The 17,166-nt window shown below is 41.2% G+C and overlaps 1 protein-coding gene across 1 annotated transcript in view; it reads right to left on the bottom strand.

Moving 5' to 3' along the window:
* The window catches only part of LOC135203529 (uncharacterized), a 160,118-nt gene that overhangs the window by 53,162 nt on the left and 89,790 nt on the right, over window positions 1–17,166 (bottom strand). Inside the window, exons 3-4 of the mRNA XM_064233264.1 lie at window positions 7,769–8,842; window positions 4,793–4,981 (exon numbers count right to left, since the gene is read on the bottom strand). Of these exons, the coding sequence (XP_064089334.1) occupies window positions 4,793–4,981; window positions 7,769–8,842 (1,263 nt within the window). The remainder of the gene's footprint in view (window positions 1–4,792; window positions 4,982–7,768; window positions 8,843–17,166) is intronic.

Genomic DNA, 17,166 nt, shown 5'->3' with positions numbered 1-17,166 from the left:
TGTGCTTCTAAATATATTTGTTCTCCATTTTGTGATTTTTTCTTTTATTCCAATGGTTGATATGTACTAATCAGTTACCACTTTGCCAATATCTTTTTTTTAATCTTGTTGAGAGAGAGAGAGAGAGAGAGAGAGAGAGAGAGAGAGAGAGAGAGAGAGAGAGAGAGAGAGAGAGAGAGAGAGAGAGAGAGAGAGGCAATATGTAATATCTTATTAATGGTAAGTTAGTAAAAAAGTTTTGACCCTGTAGTCCATTTGGTTAAATTAACAATTTTGTGTATGGTTAATGTAATAAAGTGCATTCTTTAAACAGTATTACTTTCCTACAATAATCCAAATATGCATTCCTGAGTTACAAGATATACCTGTACCCATATTTGTTGGCTTTAAAAATATGGATACACAAACACACACAAACAACTCAGAAACACCATTAATGTAATAGTAATAATAATACAGGCAATGCCCAGTTATCGGCAGTTTTTGTAACAAATGACGAAATCTACGGTTTTATTGCGAAACCTACAGTACGAGGGACCTGGTAATGAGGAATTAACTCACCCAGCCATTGTGAGACCCTTAGAAGCAGACTAATGTGGTACACCAGTTCATATGCCCTGTCTGCGGATGTCGTAGCGCCTACATTGGCATGACCACAACACATCTGTTAAAAAGGATTTCCTACCATGCACAAGGGCCATCCATTAAGAACAACTGGAAGTCCTCTCCCATGATGAAATTATCCAGAACACTACAACAATTGGGAGAGCCCCGGATCAGAGATGTCTCCCTCTTTAAAAACCACACAAGAAGTGCTTTTCCACCCCACAAACTTACAAAGAAACATACTGAATTAGACAATACCAGAACGAGAGACTACACCAACCCAGACATACCCAATCATACCAACCACCCAGCAGCCAGCTCAGTCAGTCTGCAAGATTGAGGCAACGAGAGCTTCAACTTTAGAATGTGGCTTGAAGATCTCTTCCAGCTGCCAACAGGAGACAAGCATTGTGCCCCCGACCAATGAAAATTCAGCTCACGGGACACCCCCTGCTGACCCCTATCTATAAATAGGGTAGAACATGAATCCACTGTCAGTCTACTCAAGGCCACACGCTTGAGAATATCTGGTTGAAACCAGACAAAACGTCGGCCTTCAAACTATATATATATACGTACATATACAGGTAGTTGTCGACTTACAACCTATGCGAGTTACGTCTAATCGACTTTATGACCACTAGTAATGGGAAAGAGGCGTACAGCAGTTTTTCCCCCAGCTTCTTCCTCTTCAAACACACAGCTCGCTGCGCTGCCGCTGCTCACTCAGTGTAAACAGCATCCTGCTACCGTGCGCATCTTCCGTGTCTGTTTACACATATCTTGTGTTTTAGATAATTTTTGAAAATGTCTGCCAAGAGGAAATTGTCTTTATCTACTTCTCAGCCTGCCAAGAAGGAAAGAAAGGCCACTGACTTGGACACAAAAATGAGTGATAAAACAGTTCAAAGGAGGAAAGAAAGTTAATGTGATTGCACGTGATATGAAGTTATCGCACTCTACTGTGTCAATGATTTTGAAAGACAAAAAGGATTTGTGAAGCTGTAAAAGGTTCTGCACCCATGTGATCGACTGTGATTACGAAGCAACATACCGGGCCTATCCATGAAATGGAAAAATTGTTGAACGTTCGGATGGAAGATCAAATTAGAAAACGAACACCGTTAACCCTTTTTACCGTGAAGTCGAAGGCTAGTTTCAGACTTTGAAGGAACGTGCCGGAGAAGAATACAATCAAGATTTTTAAGCAAGTGTTGGCTGGTTCAAGAGGTTCAAGAACAGATTCAAACTGCATAATGTTCGAGTGACTGGAGAAGCAGTGAGTGCAGATGAGGAAGGAGCTAGCATGTATGTCAAAAATCTGGACGAAATAATTACAGATGAACGATATTGTGAAATTTATGACGGAAAAAAAAAGAAAAAGAAACAAGCAATCCAGACAAAGCTCACCAAGTTTATAAAACGAACAACTCCTCCCGCAACACCGAGCTTTGCCCCAGCTGATGATGCCGATGAACCACAGTCAAGCACCAGTGATGCCAGCAGTCAATAAGTTTTTCATTTTGATTTACTAGTTTTCAATTGTATTTTTGTATGTACATACATATATGATTTTTTTGCATCTATATTTTATATTTCTGTTTTCCACATTAAACCAATTGTACTGTAGCAAGCAGTGTTTGAATCAAACCTGACAAACGTAACAATAAGAAACAGTATGATGTGTAGAGAAACAGGTTTCACTTGAACTTCACAAAAGTACGTAACTTATGACACGTGATGAGATGGCACAAATGGTATAAAAATTTAAAATCATAACAACTATGAAATATGAGTGTCTAATTCACTAAAGCAGCCTGACATCACTCAATTAGGTAAGTAATGCCGATGTCGGTCCGAATCTGATTCACGTTTTGCCCAATTTTTTTTCTATGATATTATAGTCAGAATGCAATGAACATCCAAAATTGGCTAATAAATTTCTAAATTATACCGTATATGCAGTAGTACACTGTAGGCTAGGCTACTGTATTCATATATGTACGTACATGATAACATCATCGTATGTATACGCGAGGCTAACTTGTTAAATGTTATTCAATTTCTCTTGGTACTGAATTATCATAAGGAACTGTGCATTGAACCTAGAAAATTTGCTGAAATTAATAATGACTATGCCATATATGTATAAAGTGTGCTGTGTAGTGTAGGCTAAGCTACCCTATATGTAAAGATGGTACTGACTACCCTAGGATAGGCTAGGCTAGTCTAATATTCTTTCGGTAAATTAACATTGGTCGACTTACGTCCAAATTGATTTACGACCGGTTGGTCGGAACCAATTGCGGTCACAAGTCGACAACTACCTGTACTATTATATTAAACTTGTATAAATCTATGGATAATGTACACCAGATTTGACTTACTTTGCAATAATAGTATTTACAAAAATTCAATCTATCTAGACTTTTCCCTATGCCTCCCATAGGCATGTTACTTGCTAATCTATGTAACACTGAAAAATCCGTAATAAGAATAGAAAAGAACTTCTGTGCAACTGAAGCAGCAATCTCCTTCATCATTAACAACAATAATAACAATTATTATTATTAGTTTTTCCAGACCCCTGAGACTTACATAAGACTCTTCTGGGGCATTAATAACAACAATAATAATAATTATTATTATTGGTTTTTCCAGACCTCTGAGACATACATAGACTCTTCTTGGGCTGGTAGTAACACCAGAAACCATGTGAACAGCAAAAGAAGAATACAGTGGACCCCCTGTATTCGCGTTCTCCGGATTTGCAGACTCTCACATTCGCAGATTTCTCTCGGGAACGTTTCCCCGCATAATTCGCGGAAAATTCGCGCCAATATTTTTCTATGAGAAATATCCACAAATCCCTGGTTTTTTTTTTTAATAAATTTCATCATAAAATGCACTTTTTGTGATAAAACTATTAAAAAAACCAAGTATAAAAATTCTTAGTGATTTTTCTTGGGTGTTAACTAACAAAATAGGCTGTTTTTAGCGTTTTTATAGAGGTTCCAACTGTTCGGGGGTTCTAGCTATTCACGGGGGGGTCTGGTACGCATCCCCCGCGAATATGGGGGGACCACTGTACAGGCAGTCCCCGGTTATTGGCAGACTTGGTTCATAGCGATACGGTTTTATGGCGTTTGTCCAGCACTATAAAATTGGCAATTTATGGCACCATAATGTGCCGATAATAGTTATGGTTCAATAAGATACCCAACAGAGGCACCATTAACCAGTTATCAGCGCCACAAATTCTCGAGTTTCAGTTAATGGCCGTTTTCTTTTATCGGCACCCTGCCAAGAACGGAAACCCCCCACCCCCCAATAACCGGGGACTGCCTGTATATATTAAAAAGGGGAAAAAGGAAGTGGTAAGCATAATTATGGTAAACCTCTCCCCAGCCTGTTATTGGTATCATCTGGATCCTAAATTGATGAGCCTAAAAAATCGATGAATTAAAAAATACAAACATCAAGAAAGGCACTGGAATGAAGCAATTACTGCAAAATGCCTATAGTCGATCCCCCTCATTCGCAATCTCGAGATTCGCAGATTCCTCCTTGGACCAAGTCTATCCATTATTCGCCTATTCACGGTTTTTTATTGAGATATATTCATAAATTTCTGTATTTTCATAACATTTATGTGACTCATGCACTTTTTGTAATAAAACTATTACAATATTCAGTTAAAAGCAATTTTAAAGGAGTCTTCTTGTGTTTTAACTATCAAATTAGGCAGTTATAAGCAGTTTTAGATGGTTCTATGTATTCGCAGATTTTAGCTATTCGGGGGGAAGGGTGTAGGACACAACCCCTGCAAATACAGTGGTTTACTGTTATTCTATAACCGATGCAAAAAAAAGATGATTAAATAGGATTCATGGAAAAATTACAAAACTGAGTACAAAGGAGTATAACCATTTGCAACAATTAAACAAATGGGGAAGACTGAAAAGAGCTGTTGGCACCTGTGCAGATCACAGAAAGAGAACTGGAGTTCCAGAAGGCACCTTCATCTGTTTAGCAGACAAATGACTTGGAGCACTAATATGAAGCAGTTATAAGAAACAAATCTAAGATAGTCAACAACACTAGGCACAGTCTACAAAACTGATGACAAAACCAAATGCTAAGAAGTTTTGCTACTCTGCTACACGTGCCTTAACACAGGACTTACCGTCATCGCTTTACCGGTCAAGTGACGCTGCTTGGCATGAGCAATCATTTTCCTGATACGTTCTTTCAACCTGAGATAGTAGTTTAGGACTTTCTCATCCCTTTTCTTCAAGAAGAGTTTGTATGCTCCATTTCGCAGGTCAATTTGCTTTTTGATTTCATCATTCACCCAAGGTCCATCTTCATCTTCCTGAAAATGGCAAGTTTTGTACAGCATACTGTGGCCAGGATCTCAATATAATTCCTAAATTAAGGTAATGTTTACAATCATTCTCCTATTTCCATCGGAGAACACAAAAAATCAATCAAAATAAAGCCAAGCACAAGGTTACTTCAACATGAATACAGCCTGCTTAAAACAAAAATTCATTGCTCACTTACACAGTGATTTAATTGCCTCACAATGTAGGGTGTAACAAATTGGGTGAAAAAAGAAGCCTTGCTAGGCTCAGAAACATTTGTGAATGACTGACCATTGAAATTAATCGAAAGATTAACCCTCTTACGCCGAAGCGTAAAAAAAAATTGTCTCCCGTGTGCCGGTGGTGTTTCAGAGTGAGCGCGGAAGCGGAAAAAATATTTTTTTTTTTAAATCACAGCGCGCTTAGTTTTCAAGATTAAGAGTTCATTTTTGGCTCCTTTTTTTGTCATTGGCTGAAGTTTAGTGTGCAACCATCAGAAATGAAAAAAATTATCATTATCATATATAAATAATGCGATATATGATAGCGCAAAAACAAAATTTCATATATAATTGTATTCAAATCGCACTGTGCGCAAAACGGTTAAAGGTAACAAGTTTCTTTTTTTTCATTGTAATGTACTCTAAATTGCGATCATTTTGGTATATAACACATTGTAAAACGATAAAAGCAACAGAAAATATTATCACAAAATAATGCATGAATTCGTAACGCGCGGACGTAAACAAATATTTTTTTCAAAAATTCACCATAAATCTAAATATTGTCCTAGAGACTTCCAATTTCTTTCAAAATGAAGACAAATGATTGAATATTACTATACTGTAAGAGTATTAGCTTACAATTAGAGTTTTCGACCATATCTGACAAGTTAAAGTTGACCGAATGTCGAATTTTTTTATATATATATTTTTTATATGCAATTATTTCGGAAATAAGAAAAGCTACAACCTTCAAATATTTTTCGTTTTATTCTACATGAAATTGCGCACATTTTCATATATAAAACTCTATGAAATGCCTAATATGAAACGGAGCAAATATTCCGAGAATGGTACGTACACATTTCGGAGATTTGTGGCGGAGAATCCACGCGCGGAGGGAAGGAAAGATTTTTTTTTAAATTCACCATAAATTTAAATATTTTGCTAGAGACTTCGATTTTGTTTCAAGATGAAGATAAATGACTGAATATTACTAGACTGTAAGAGTTTTAGCTTACAATTGCGTTTTTCGACCATTTCGGTAGAGTCAAAGTTGACCGAACGTGGTTTTTTTTTTTATTTTTCTATTTATCGTGATTTATATGCAAATATTTCAAAAATGAGAAAAGCTACAACCTTCAATTATTTTTTTTGTATTTTACATAAAATTGCACACATTTTCATATATAAAACTTTATGTAACGGCTAATTTAAAATGGTGCAAACATTACCACAATCGCACGTATGATTTTTTCGGAAGAGTTACCGCGCGGACGTAAAGAAAATGTTATTTTTTCATAAATTCACCATAAATCGAAATATTGTGCTAGAGACTTCCAATTTGTTGCAAAATGAAGGTAAATGCTTGAATATTACTAGAATATAAGCGTTTTAGCTTACAATTGCGTTTTTCGACCATTTCGGTAGAGTCAAATTTGACCGAAGGTTGAAATTTTGGCAATTATCGTTATTTATATGAAAATATCTCAAAACTGATAAAAGCTACAACCATGGGTTGTTTTTAGTTGTATTGTGCATGAAATTGTGCACATTTCCATATATAAACTTTATATAACGGCTAATTTTAAAATGGTGCAAACATTACCACAATCGCATGAATGATTTTTTTCGGAAGAGTTACCGTGCGGACATAAGGAAAAAGTTTTTTCATAAATTCACCATAAATCGAAATATTGTGCTAGAGACTTCCAATTAGTTGCAAAATTAATAAATGATTGAATATTACTAAAATATAAGAGTTTTAGCTTACAATTGCATTTTTCGACCATTTTGGTAGAGTCAAAATTGACCGAAGGTTGATATTTTGGCAATTATCGTTATTTATATGAAAATATCTCAAAACTAATAAAAGCTACAATCATGAGTATTTTATTGTTGTATTCTACATAAAAATGCGCACATTTTCATATATAATACTTCATGTAACGGCTAATTTACAATGGTACAAAAATTATGTCAAAGTGACGAAATAATTTCCGAGATGTTTCACAGATACTTTTTAATGCGGCAAGAAAGAAATTCGCACTTGCGCGCCTGCGTAACGATTGTAAACAAAACAACACCTTGATCCGTGAACTCCTAGCATCCCCCAAGGCGCGTGATTCAAAAGTTTTAGGCTGGTAGGCCTATAAGTATTTTTCTGCGAATTTTAAAAAATACTTTTGTAAGTCGACGTAAAATACGTCCAGTCGGCACACGGGAGACAAAAAATGTTGACGTAAAATACGTCCAGTCGGCGTAAGAGGGTTAATGAATTTAGAATACAAACCAAAGCACTGGGACACCTTCAGCCACTCGGTGCTCAAGACATGGAAGATGGTTATGGATATCCAAAAAATTAATATGAAGTCCAAAGATCTAAAGGTAATAAGGAATGCAACTTAATTACATTTATGCTAAGATGTAATAATTACAGGAGTTGGACAGCACAATGGAAAACAAGGAAGACTAAAAAATACAACAACAGATACTATAAAAACTAGTCTGCCTACTAAAATCTATGACGTATCTTCAACTTGGTGAAGTAATGGTGAAAATAGAGATCCTTACCTGTTTCAATTCATCCTCAATGGATTTCTTTTCATTTGTACTCTTCTCTGCATCACTATTTTCTGATGTGCTTGACACCTTATTTGTGCTTTTGCTTGAAGACAAAGCTCCATTATTTGTAGAGGTGGTAGCCATAGCCATAGCCTTATGCACTCTCTTGGAGACCTCCTTGATAAACTTGACATTTGGTGATGATGATGCAACTTTACCAAACGCAACTGTTTGGGGTTTTGTTGAGGACTGTCCATTGAAGAGTGAACTTCGATTGTCTTTTTTGTCATTTACATTATTCTTATTTGATGCACAGGTATGGTTGACCTGCATGTCACCACAATCTGACATTTTTGGATCATTATTATTACTTTTAACAAATTGTCTCTCTCCTGCAACATTAGCCTCTCTCTTTGTGCTACTGTTTGCAATGCTCTCCACTTTGCTTGCATCTGATGCACTGCTGTTCTTTGCCTTTCCTCCAGCCATTGTTGTACTTCTGCACTTTGTGCCGTTTCCAGGCGCTGTTCCACTCTTCTGAGTAATTTTCACTTCCCGTGAAACAGAACTTTTTTCTATCGGTGTGTCTGTCACATTCTGTTTAGATAATATTCCATGGTCAACCTTTTGACCAGAGCCTGCATCTCCTAGTACTTCCTTACTTGTTACAGAATTTTTGGTATCTGTGCAAGTTTCTTTAACTATGAGTAATGCCTTTTCAGCCATCCTTGTTGCCTTCAACCTCCTATTTTCAGCCTTTACAATTTTTCCAGAAGTAAAGTTAGCATTCATTTTCCCACCGGGAGTTTTTCTATTTTCCTTTGTATCTGCAATGCCTGTCCCACCTGACTTTGTAATAGAAGCCTCTGTTTTTTCAGTAGCTAAATTTTTCACAAAAACTTTACCGTGAAGAGATTGCGTCCGAGAAGTGCCTTCTGTTTCACTTTTTAAATCAAGTTTCTCATTTGTATTTTCTTCACCATGTCCTCTCAGTTTGCCTCCAGGATCTGACCACTCTTTCCCATCCAAATCTTCTCTGTTTAGTCCAATGGTGCTGTTTTTATTGTAACTGGTGGAACCATTCTGAAAATATTCAACTTTGATCAGACATGTATCTGAAACTAAGAAATTCATATGTAGTTGAATAGGAAATATTACTTTTCATAATTTGATTATGTCATAAATCCTTATGCTACAGTAATCTGATTAATCTCTAGTGGAAATATGTTACATAACTAAACAAACATGTAAAAAGTATGTCAAGACCAATCTAATGAAAAGGCTGTTTCAGAAAGCAGTGGATTTTTAGCACGAAGTTACCCTACACATCTGGGGAATGCACAAGTTAATCATCCCTAGAGCATATCACAAAGCTACAAGCCTTAACTGTAAGCACCCACATGCCTGTACTTCACATCCCTCCACACCATCCACTTAAAAATACTGTTGAAATATGAAATTTTTTTAAATAGAAGTTTTGATTATACTTACCCAGTAATTACTTAACTATTAGTTCCACTTATTCGCATCAGTTTAGATTCAGAACGACACAGCAGACTAGCTCATTCTGTTTATATGCTTATGTTCAACAGAGGGGAGGGAGGGAGGGAGGGCTCTGATCATGTAATTACTTGGTTTTACTATAAAAATCACAATTTGTTGTAAATTGTATTTTTCCTAACTATACAAACCCGAGGTCCTTTAACATAAGAAAATGTACTTACGGCGTAGCTGGAATTACGGCCGTTGAATCTTGAACAAGGTGGTTAGGCAGTAACTACCGTGGGGCAGGCTAGCCTGCCCGGATGTGAACAGTCCACTTTGTCTTTCGGCCCAGGTTCAGATTGAGGGGTGGCATACGGTGGGCTTATTTCTTAAAGGACCTCAGGTTTGTATAGTTAGGAAAAATACAATTTACGACAAATTGTAATTTGTTTCAACACGTAATACAAACCCTCGGTCCTTTAACATAAGGAAGACTCACTGATTGGTGGGAGGAATCTGAGTGAGCCTCTAGAACTGACTGGAGTTCTGCGCACCTAGGCTACTCCTCCTGGTCGTAAGGGCAAGGACGAGTGCCCTGGTGCCTCTGATAACTTGATCGGAGTATAGGAACTGCATGATCAAGAGTCAGACTTCTGGGCCTTTTCAAAATGAGTGAGGAATCATAACTCATCCGAAAAAGGTCTGTGAAGAATATTTGGCGTTGGAGACATTAATGCAAAGTTCTGGGAAGGGTTTGCATTATTGTTAGTCTCCTTCCTCCCCTTGCTAGAGGAAGGAGTGGGATTGCTTCTATGATTCTGATAAGAAACATAAAAAGGATGCTTATGTATAGACTTACCGCATCAATCGTCCAACCAGCCAGTGTGAGTTCGAGTCCTATCCTCAACCCGAAGGACAAGGAATGAAGAGACGAGGCGTGGAAGGGGGGAGAGCCAGTCACTCTCGCATCCTTCTTACCTCTACAACTGCGCACCATGGATGAGATGCAACTTGTCCTCTTGAAGGAGCTGGGTAAACAAACACATTTTGTAAGCATCCACCACTGGTCCAGGGAAATGAGGTTCCAAGGATCTGTGGGCAGTCCCAAAGGGAAAGAAAGATATGGTCGCAATGACCTATCCACCTTCCTGTCCAACATATTCTTCGGAGTGATGTCCAGTACCTGTCCACTGGTCTATCCATCTGCAGCGAAGTTTCTCGCGGTCTCATATCCCACTGCAGCAAAGTCTCTTGCGGTCTCGTATCCCACTGCAGCGAAGTCTCTCACGGTTTCGTCGTCTCCGCAGTGGATAAAGACACCGACACTCCAGTGGGTGTCGATAGTTATGGGTACCGGAACACGACAGTAGGATGAAGTAATAACTGATCTGGATCAACCGATACAAAGTCCACAGCGTAGCTCGTGACGGTCTTGGACGCTTCGACAGCTGCCGACTGAGTGCGTTCGGTTGTGCGAGGCGAGCCGTCCATGCATCCGAGGCGTAGTCATGTGACCCTCGCCTTGAAGGCCATACAAATCTTCTGTCTGTTGCCACCAATCCTGCAAGGCGAGATGATGATTCTCTCAAGGCATGATAACAGGATACCGAAGACGATAGTTCAAGCCGAACTGGATGTTCCCACCTGTTCTTCTCTATCCCGGGGTTGGCCGCCTACTGAGGCAACGGACCATCAGGTCCATCCAGGCTGAGCCCCTCCCGAGATATTCTTCCTTCAGCAGCAGTACTTCCTTCGAATGCTAGAAATTCCAGGAATTCCTGCATTCGGTAAGATTTCTGATTATTGTAGTAACAATTATCTGGGATTCTCGTCTCGCCCACTCTGGACCATGGTTTCACCCAAGTGTTTGCAGATCGTACAAGACCAGAACACTCTGAGAGTGCTAAAAACTCCGAAGAATTCTAAGCGCTCGGCAAAACCTTCCCCCACCCCAATTTGTCAGACGACCATCAGGTGGTGGTCCTCCCGATTCCCATAGAAATCGAGGATAGGGCAAGATCCTTCCTCAACGACGGGGACTTACGTCCGGTAGGACCCAAAGGTCCCTCCAGGAATGCAGTCCCTGACGTGGAATCCTACGGAGAACGCTCTGCAGGATCCCTCTCCTTCCCATCGCAGCCATAGGGAGAGAGGGAATGGGGGAGGAAGATTGGACACTCGCTCGCCTTCCCAGCGGAACTAGCAGTCGGAGAAGCCAGTACAAGCAGCCATCACTGTGCGGTGATGGCCGCTCAGAGTCTAGGAAAATGTTACTGTCTGGAGAAAACGTTTTCCCGAGGAGGGTTACGAACTTGTACTGTAGCTCAATGTCTGCCGCCACCGTGACCGTCGTCTGGGTGAGGCTGAGCGAGCACCTGACAGGAGAGAGCCGATACCGTCCTCCGACGCGTCCCAGTCCTTGTCGGGGTCGAAACCTCTCAAGAGGACCGAAGGGGGAGCCCACCCCAGTCTCTGCGTGCGTGGTCCAGCGGGACCGTCACATGAACAGCAGTGATGGTCACTCCAAGAGTCTGGGATGCGTCATTGTCCTCACCAGCCCCTCACGATCTCCTCCAACCACTTGAGCGAGGATCTGTTGGTCCCAAGACCGAACCAGGCTTGTGGAAGGACCCTAAGAAGACCATTCATCACGGTCACTCCTGTTCGCCTTGTTCCTCCCAGTGTAGCCTGAGAAGGTTGAAGGGACAGGTGAGGGAGACCTGACACTCCTACCCTGCCTACCAGCAGAACCAGTAGGCTGGGAGGACTGCAGGCGTGGGTTGGCGATCAAACTCCAGGTCTGGACCAGTGGTCTTCTTGCAGAGAAGCGCTGGACCAAGGACGGAGCGTCGGTCTCTTGTGTCAGGAGAGCTGCTACAAGTGCTCCTCCCCTGCCTACCAGCAGAACCAGTAGGCTGGAGGACTGCAGGCGATCACCGACCACGGTGGCGGTCAAGCTGTAGGTCTGGACCAGCGGTCTCCTTCCAGAGTAGCGCTGGACCAAGGACGGTAGCGTCGGTCTTGTGCGTCAGAGGAGCTGCTACTAGTCGTGCGAGCCATCCAGTCCCGGTGGGAGCGACGGTCGGGTGACTGGAAGTGTCCACTAACGTGGTGAGAGCGAGCACCATCCTCTCGACGCACCAAGGCGAGGCTGAACCAGGTCCAGGTAAGGTTGAACTAGGTCCAGGTAAGGTTGAACCAGGTCCAGGCGAGGATGATTGATTAATTGATTGCGAGTTATCTGGCGTCACAACTACCAGGGTCACCGACGCCGAATAATAAATGTGATCTTTTAACTTTTATATTATACAAAATTTAAAATAACTTTATTTTTATGAAACATAAATTTGATTTAAAAAATAAATTTGATAAAAATAAAAATAATATTCCAATAAAAAGAATTGTGATTGATCACATAACAGTAAAACTATTAAAAAATGTATATACTAAGACAGCACAGCTGTCAGATATATTTGAGAAGACCAGCTTCTTTGATAAAAGAGATATGTAATGTAATTAATACATATGCTTTCTCCCAACAGTTTTGCCATGCTATAATTACCACCTGCTTCACTACTATAGGCTATAAAACGATTCCTAAGTTCCACTAGACTGGGACACTCAACCAGCAAATGCCTAACAGTCAGCGGAACTAAGCAATCATCACAGAAGGGCTCATTCTCCCCATCCATCAGATAGCCATGAGTTAAACCCGTACGGCCAATACCTAATCTACACAATACAACCTCCCACTTCCTTGGTATTAGGTCATATTTCCAAGGGTGTGTTTGACTAGTAATTTCTTTAATTTTATTGGGCCTACTCTGTCCCAATGAAGTACCCATAAATGCTGGATGGATTTCCATATATCATAGAATGTATCACGATATGGAACGGGTTTTTCTTGGTATCAAAGTTTGCGCTGCTGATTTGGCTAGCTTGTCTGCCTCTTCATTTCCCGATATATTCACATGGGCAGGAACCCAACAAATAGAAACAATGCTGATACTGGTGCAAGAAAATCCACTGCAAGATCTTCAACACCAAGGGATAATCAGCATTAAAAACTTCCAGGGACTGTAGGGCACTTTTGGAGTCACAAAATATTGTGTAGCTACACACTGGGATGTTGTGATATGTTCCAGTGCTACTAGGATGCCATACAATTCAGCTGTAAAGTTTGAGGCAACAGAAGGAAGTGCACCTCTTCGGTTAAAAGATTCGCTAAAAACACCATATCCAACGCCATGCTCTGATACATGATCTAAAAATATGGCCCTCATTTCCTCATCAGATTCATCCCTCTTTGATCCATTGAAGTACAGTAGTACCTCAAGATACGAAAGGCTCAACTTACGAAAAATCCAAGTTATGAAAGCTAATGCGAAAAATTTTACTGCTCTACATACGAAAAGTTTTCAAGATACGAAAGGTTTCTGAAAGTCCGAGATTCGCCCCATAACAATTTTGAAACTCGCGCCGCACGCCACCATCTTAGTTATAGTAGACTCGCCACCATCCTCCTGCTCTCCCATTGGTTCCTGATGCTAGCCAAGCCATGAGATCCTTCTCTCTGGACAGCATCCCTCCCATCATGCATCTTCTATACGTACGTGTTGGCGTCCCTTAGCTCGGCCACTCCGCACCCGAAACTTTACCGTACGCAATCGGCATTCGTTTGCTCTAATGATTTTGTTTAGTAACCTAAATTCGTTAGTGATTTCGTTGCAGTACATATTATCGTGTTGTGCGAAGACTGTATATTGTATAACTTTACGTAAATTAACGTAGTCATGGGTCCCAAGAAAGTTGAAATTCACGGAAAGAAGCGCATGCTCTCTTTGGAGACAAAGATGGAGATCATAAAGAAGTACGAAGCTGGTATGCGATTGAGTGTAATCGCAAAGGAATACAGCCATAATCCGTCGACAATAGGCACCATCCTTAAACAGAAGGATGCCATCAAAGCAACTACACCGTTGAAGGGCATCACTTTTTTGTCCAGCAAGAGGAGCCATGTGCACGACGAGATGGAACGGCTGCTCCTCATCTGGATAAAAGACAAAGAAAGCGCTGGCGATACAGTAACGGAGACGGCAATCGCTCACAAGGCCAGTGCTATTTTCGGCGATTTGATTGCGCAGGCGGAAGACGAGGGAGGGGAAGGGACTTCAACGCCAACCCCAGAGTTCAAGGCTTCGCATGGCTGGTTCGAGAAATTCCGTAAACGGACTGGCATCCATTCGGTGGTGCGTCATGGGGAGGCTGCCAGCTCGGACACGAAAGCAGCCGAAGCCTTTAAAAAGACGTTCGACGAGATGATGACCAAGGAAGGCTACAGTTCTCAGCAAGTCTTCAACTGTGATGAGACTGGCCTTTTTTGGATAAAAATGCCTCGTCGGACATACATCACGGAGGAAGAGAAGAAGCTACCCGGGCATAAGCCTATGAAAGACAGGCTTACGCTCGCACTTTGTTCGACTGCAGTGGGGACTGCAAGGTGAAGCCCCTACTGGTGTATCAAGCCGAGACTCCTCGAGCCTTCAAGGCCCAAAAAGTGTTGAAGGAGAAGCTTCCAGTGATGTGGAGGGCTAATGCAAAAGCCTGGGTAACGAGGCTTTTGTTCACCGAGTGGGTAAATCTGTGTTTCGGCCCAACTGTGAAGAGTTTTTTTCCAAGAGAAGCGCCTCCCCCTGAAATGTCTGCTGGTGTTGGACAATGCCCCTCCCCACCCTCCTGGCCTCGAGGAAGATATCCTAGCGGAGTATTCCTTCGTTAAGATTCTTTTTCTTCCGCCCAACATCACCACTCTCCTCCAGCCCATGGACCAGCAAGTGATAGCGAACTTCAAGAAGCTGTACACGAAACATCTTTTTAAGAGATGTTTCGACATCACCGATACCACAAACCTCACCTTGCGTCAATTTTGGAAGGAGCATTTCGACATCATCATTTGCATCCGACTCATTGACCTAGCTTGGCAGGAGGTTTCGAGGCGAACCTTGAATTCCTCGTGGAGGAAACTCTGGCCTGATGCCGTATCTGCCAGAGACTTCGAGGGATTCGACGTGGGCGAAGCTGCTGCTACAGAGTCAGAAACAGTTGACGATCCCAAAACTGTTTTGGAACCAGATCTTGACGAGATCGTTGCACTCGGCAAGTCCATGGGGCTGGTCGTCGACGAGGACGACATCAACGACCTTCTCGAGGAGCACCAAGAGGAGCTTACGACGGATGACCTGAAGGAGTTGGAGGCCATGCAACATAACGTCGTTCAAGAGGAGTTCTCTAGCAGCGGCGAGGAAGAGGAGGAGGAGCCTATGACAACGGCAGAAATTAAGGATATTCTAGGCGCTTTTCATAAAGTACAATTGTTTATCGAAAAAACACCCCCTGAAAAGGCTCACACAGGTCGTATGCTTGCGCAGTTCGATGACGTTTGCCTGAGTAGTTTCAGGAACATTGTGAAAAGTAGGCAGAAGCAATCTTCCTTGGATCGTTATTTTTTAAAGAGGCCTTCAGCATTAGCAGGAGTAAGCAAAAAGGAAGAACCAAGTGATAAAAACAGAAAGGTGGAAAGAAAAAAGGAAAAACCAAGTGATGAAAAACAGAACATTGAAAGCGGTGATGAAGTTGAAATTCTGTAAAAGAAAAAAAAAAGCCTACATAAAAGTAAAAAAAAGTTAAAAATAAAAAAAAAATAAAAAAAAAGTTTTTACGTAATTTCTAGATTTTTGTAAGTTAAGTGTTACAGTTTTGTTAAGGTGTTTCGTAAAATGATATTGTTATGATACAATAAAGTTTCATACATACTTACCTGGCAGATATATACATAGCTAAGACTCCGTCGTCCCCGACAGAAATTCAAATTTCGCGGCACACGCTGCAGGTTAGGTCAGGTGATCTACCGTCCTGCCCTGGGTGGCAGGATTAGGAACCATTCCTGTTTTCTATCATATTTTTTCTCTTCCACCTGTCTCCTTGCGGGGAGGCTGGGTGGGCCCTAATCGTATATATCTGCCAGGTAAGTATGTATGAAACTTTATTGTATCATAACAATATCATTTTCATACAATCAACTTACCTGTCAGATATATACATAGCTGATTGGCACCCTTCGGTGGAGGGTAAGAGACAGCTACTATATGGAATAGACAGGTAAACAACATATGTTGTAGGTATAAATAAAACCTTGGTTCCTACCTGATAGGTGGTAGACTTCGTGGGTGTTTGCCCAGTAGTCTGCATCACCTCAAGAAACTTTAGCGAGATATGTGATCTATGGCCAAGAGTTCTTGTGGGTCTGCCGAAGGGGTCTTATCCACTTACTCGGCAGAGCCTGAAAGGACTTTGTCAATGGGTGCTGATCCACTTATATGACAATACACCTTATGAAGGAGCGCAACACCGATCCCGATCACCTGATCCTAACACGAGGGTTCGCGCTCAAATTGGAAAGAGTTATCCCCACACTCCTTTCAAAAACCCCAATAATTTCACTAAGTTAAAAAACTTTAACTCAAAGTTAAGGATCAGTGTCGGCTCCTTATTCCCAGAAGTAACGTATCTGCAGAAACGTATAAACCAAAAGAGAAGGATCTCTCGTAGGTTAACTTGACATCCTTTGTGTAATGAGAAGTCAACACAGAGTTGCCTCTACCGTACAACACAGCTAATATGTCTTATATGACATATTGTTATGTAAAGAACAAGAATTTGCAAAAGCGCGCACTTCCTGCGCTTTTAATTCTCAGCTGTTTGAAGGAATCAAGTCACTAATGAAGTGCTTAGGAGATCTCCATGTTTCAAAGAAGACCAGGGCTTTCTTGAAATGGATCTCACCCGGACTGAAGCCTGAAGCCTGGCAGGAACCTCGCGCCTGGGCTGGTGCTTCGCTCTTGGTTGGCGCCTAGCGCTTGTCT

This window comes from Macrobrachium nipponense, chromosome 24, assembly GCF_015104395.2.
Source record: "Macrobrachium nipponense isolate FS-2020 chromosome 24, ASM1510439v2, whole genome shotgun sequence".
NCBI lineage: Eukaryota > Metazoa > Arthropoda > Malacostraca > Decapoda > Palaemonidae > Macrobrachium > Macrobrachium nipponense.
Note: the sequence above shows the minus strand (reverse complement) of the source record. Positions and strands in the feature narration are given on the sequence as shown.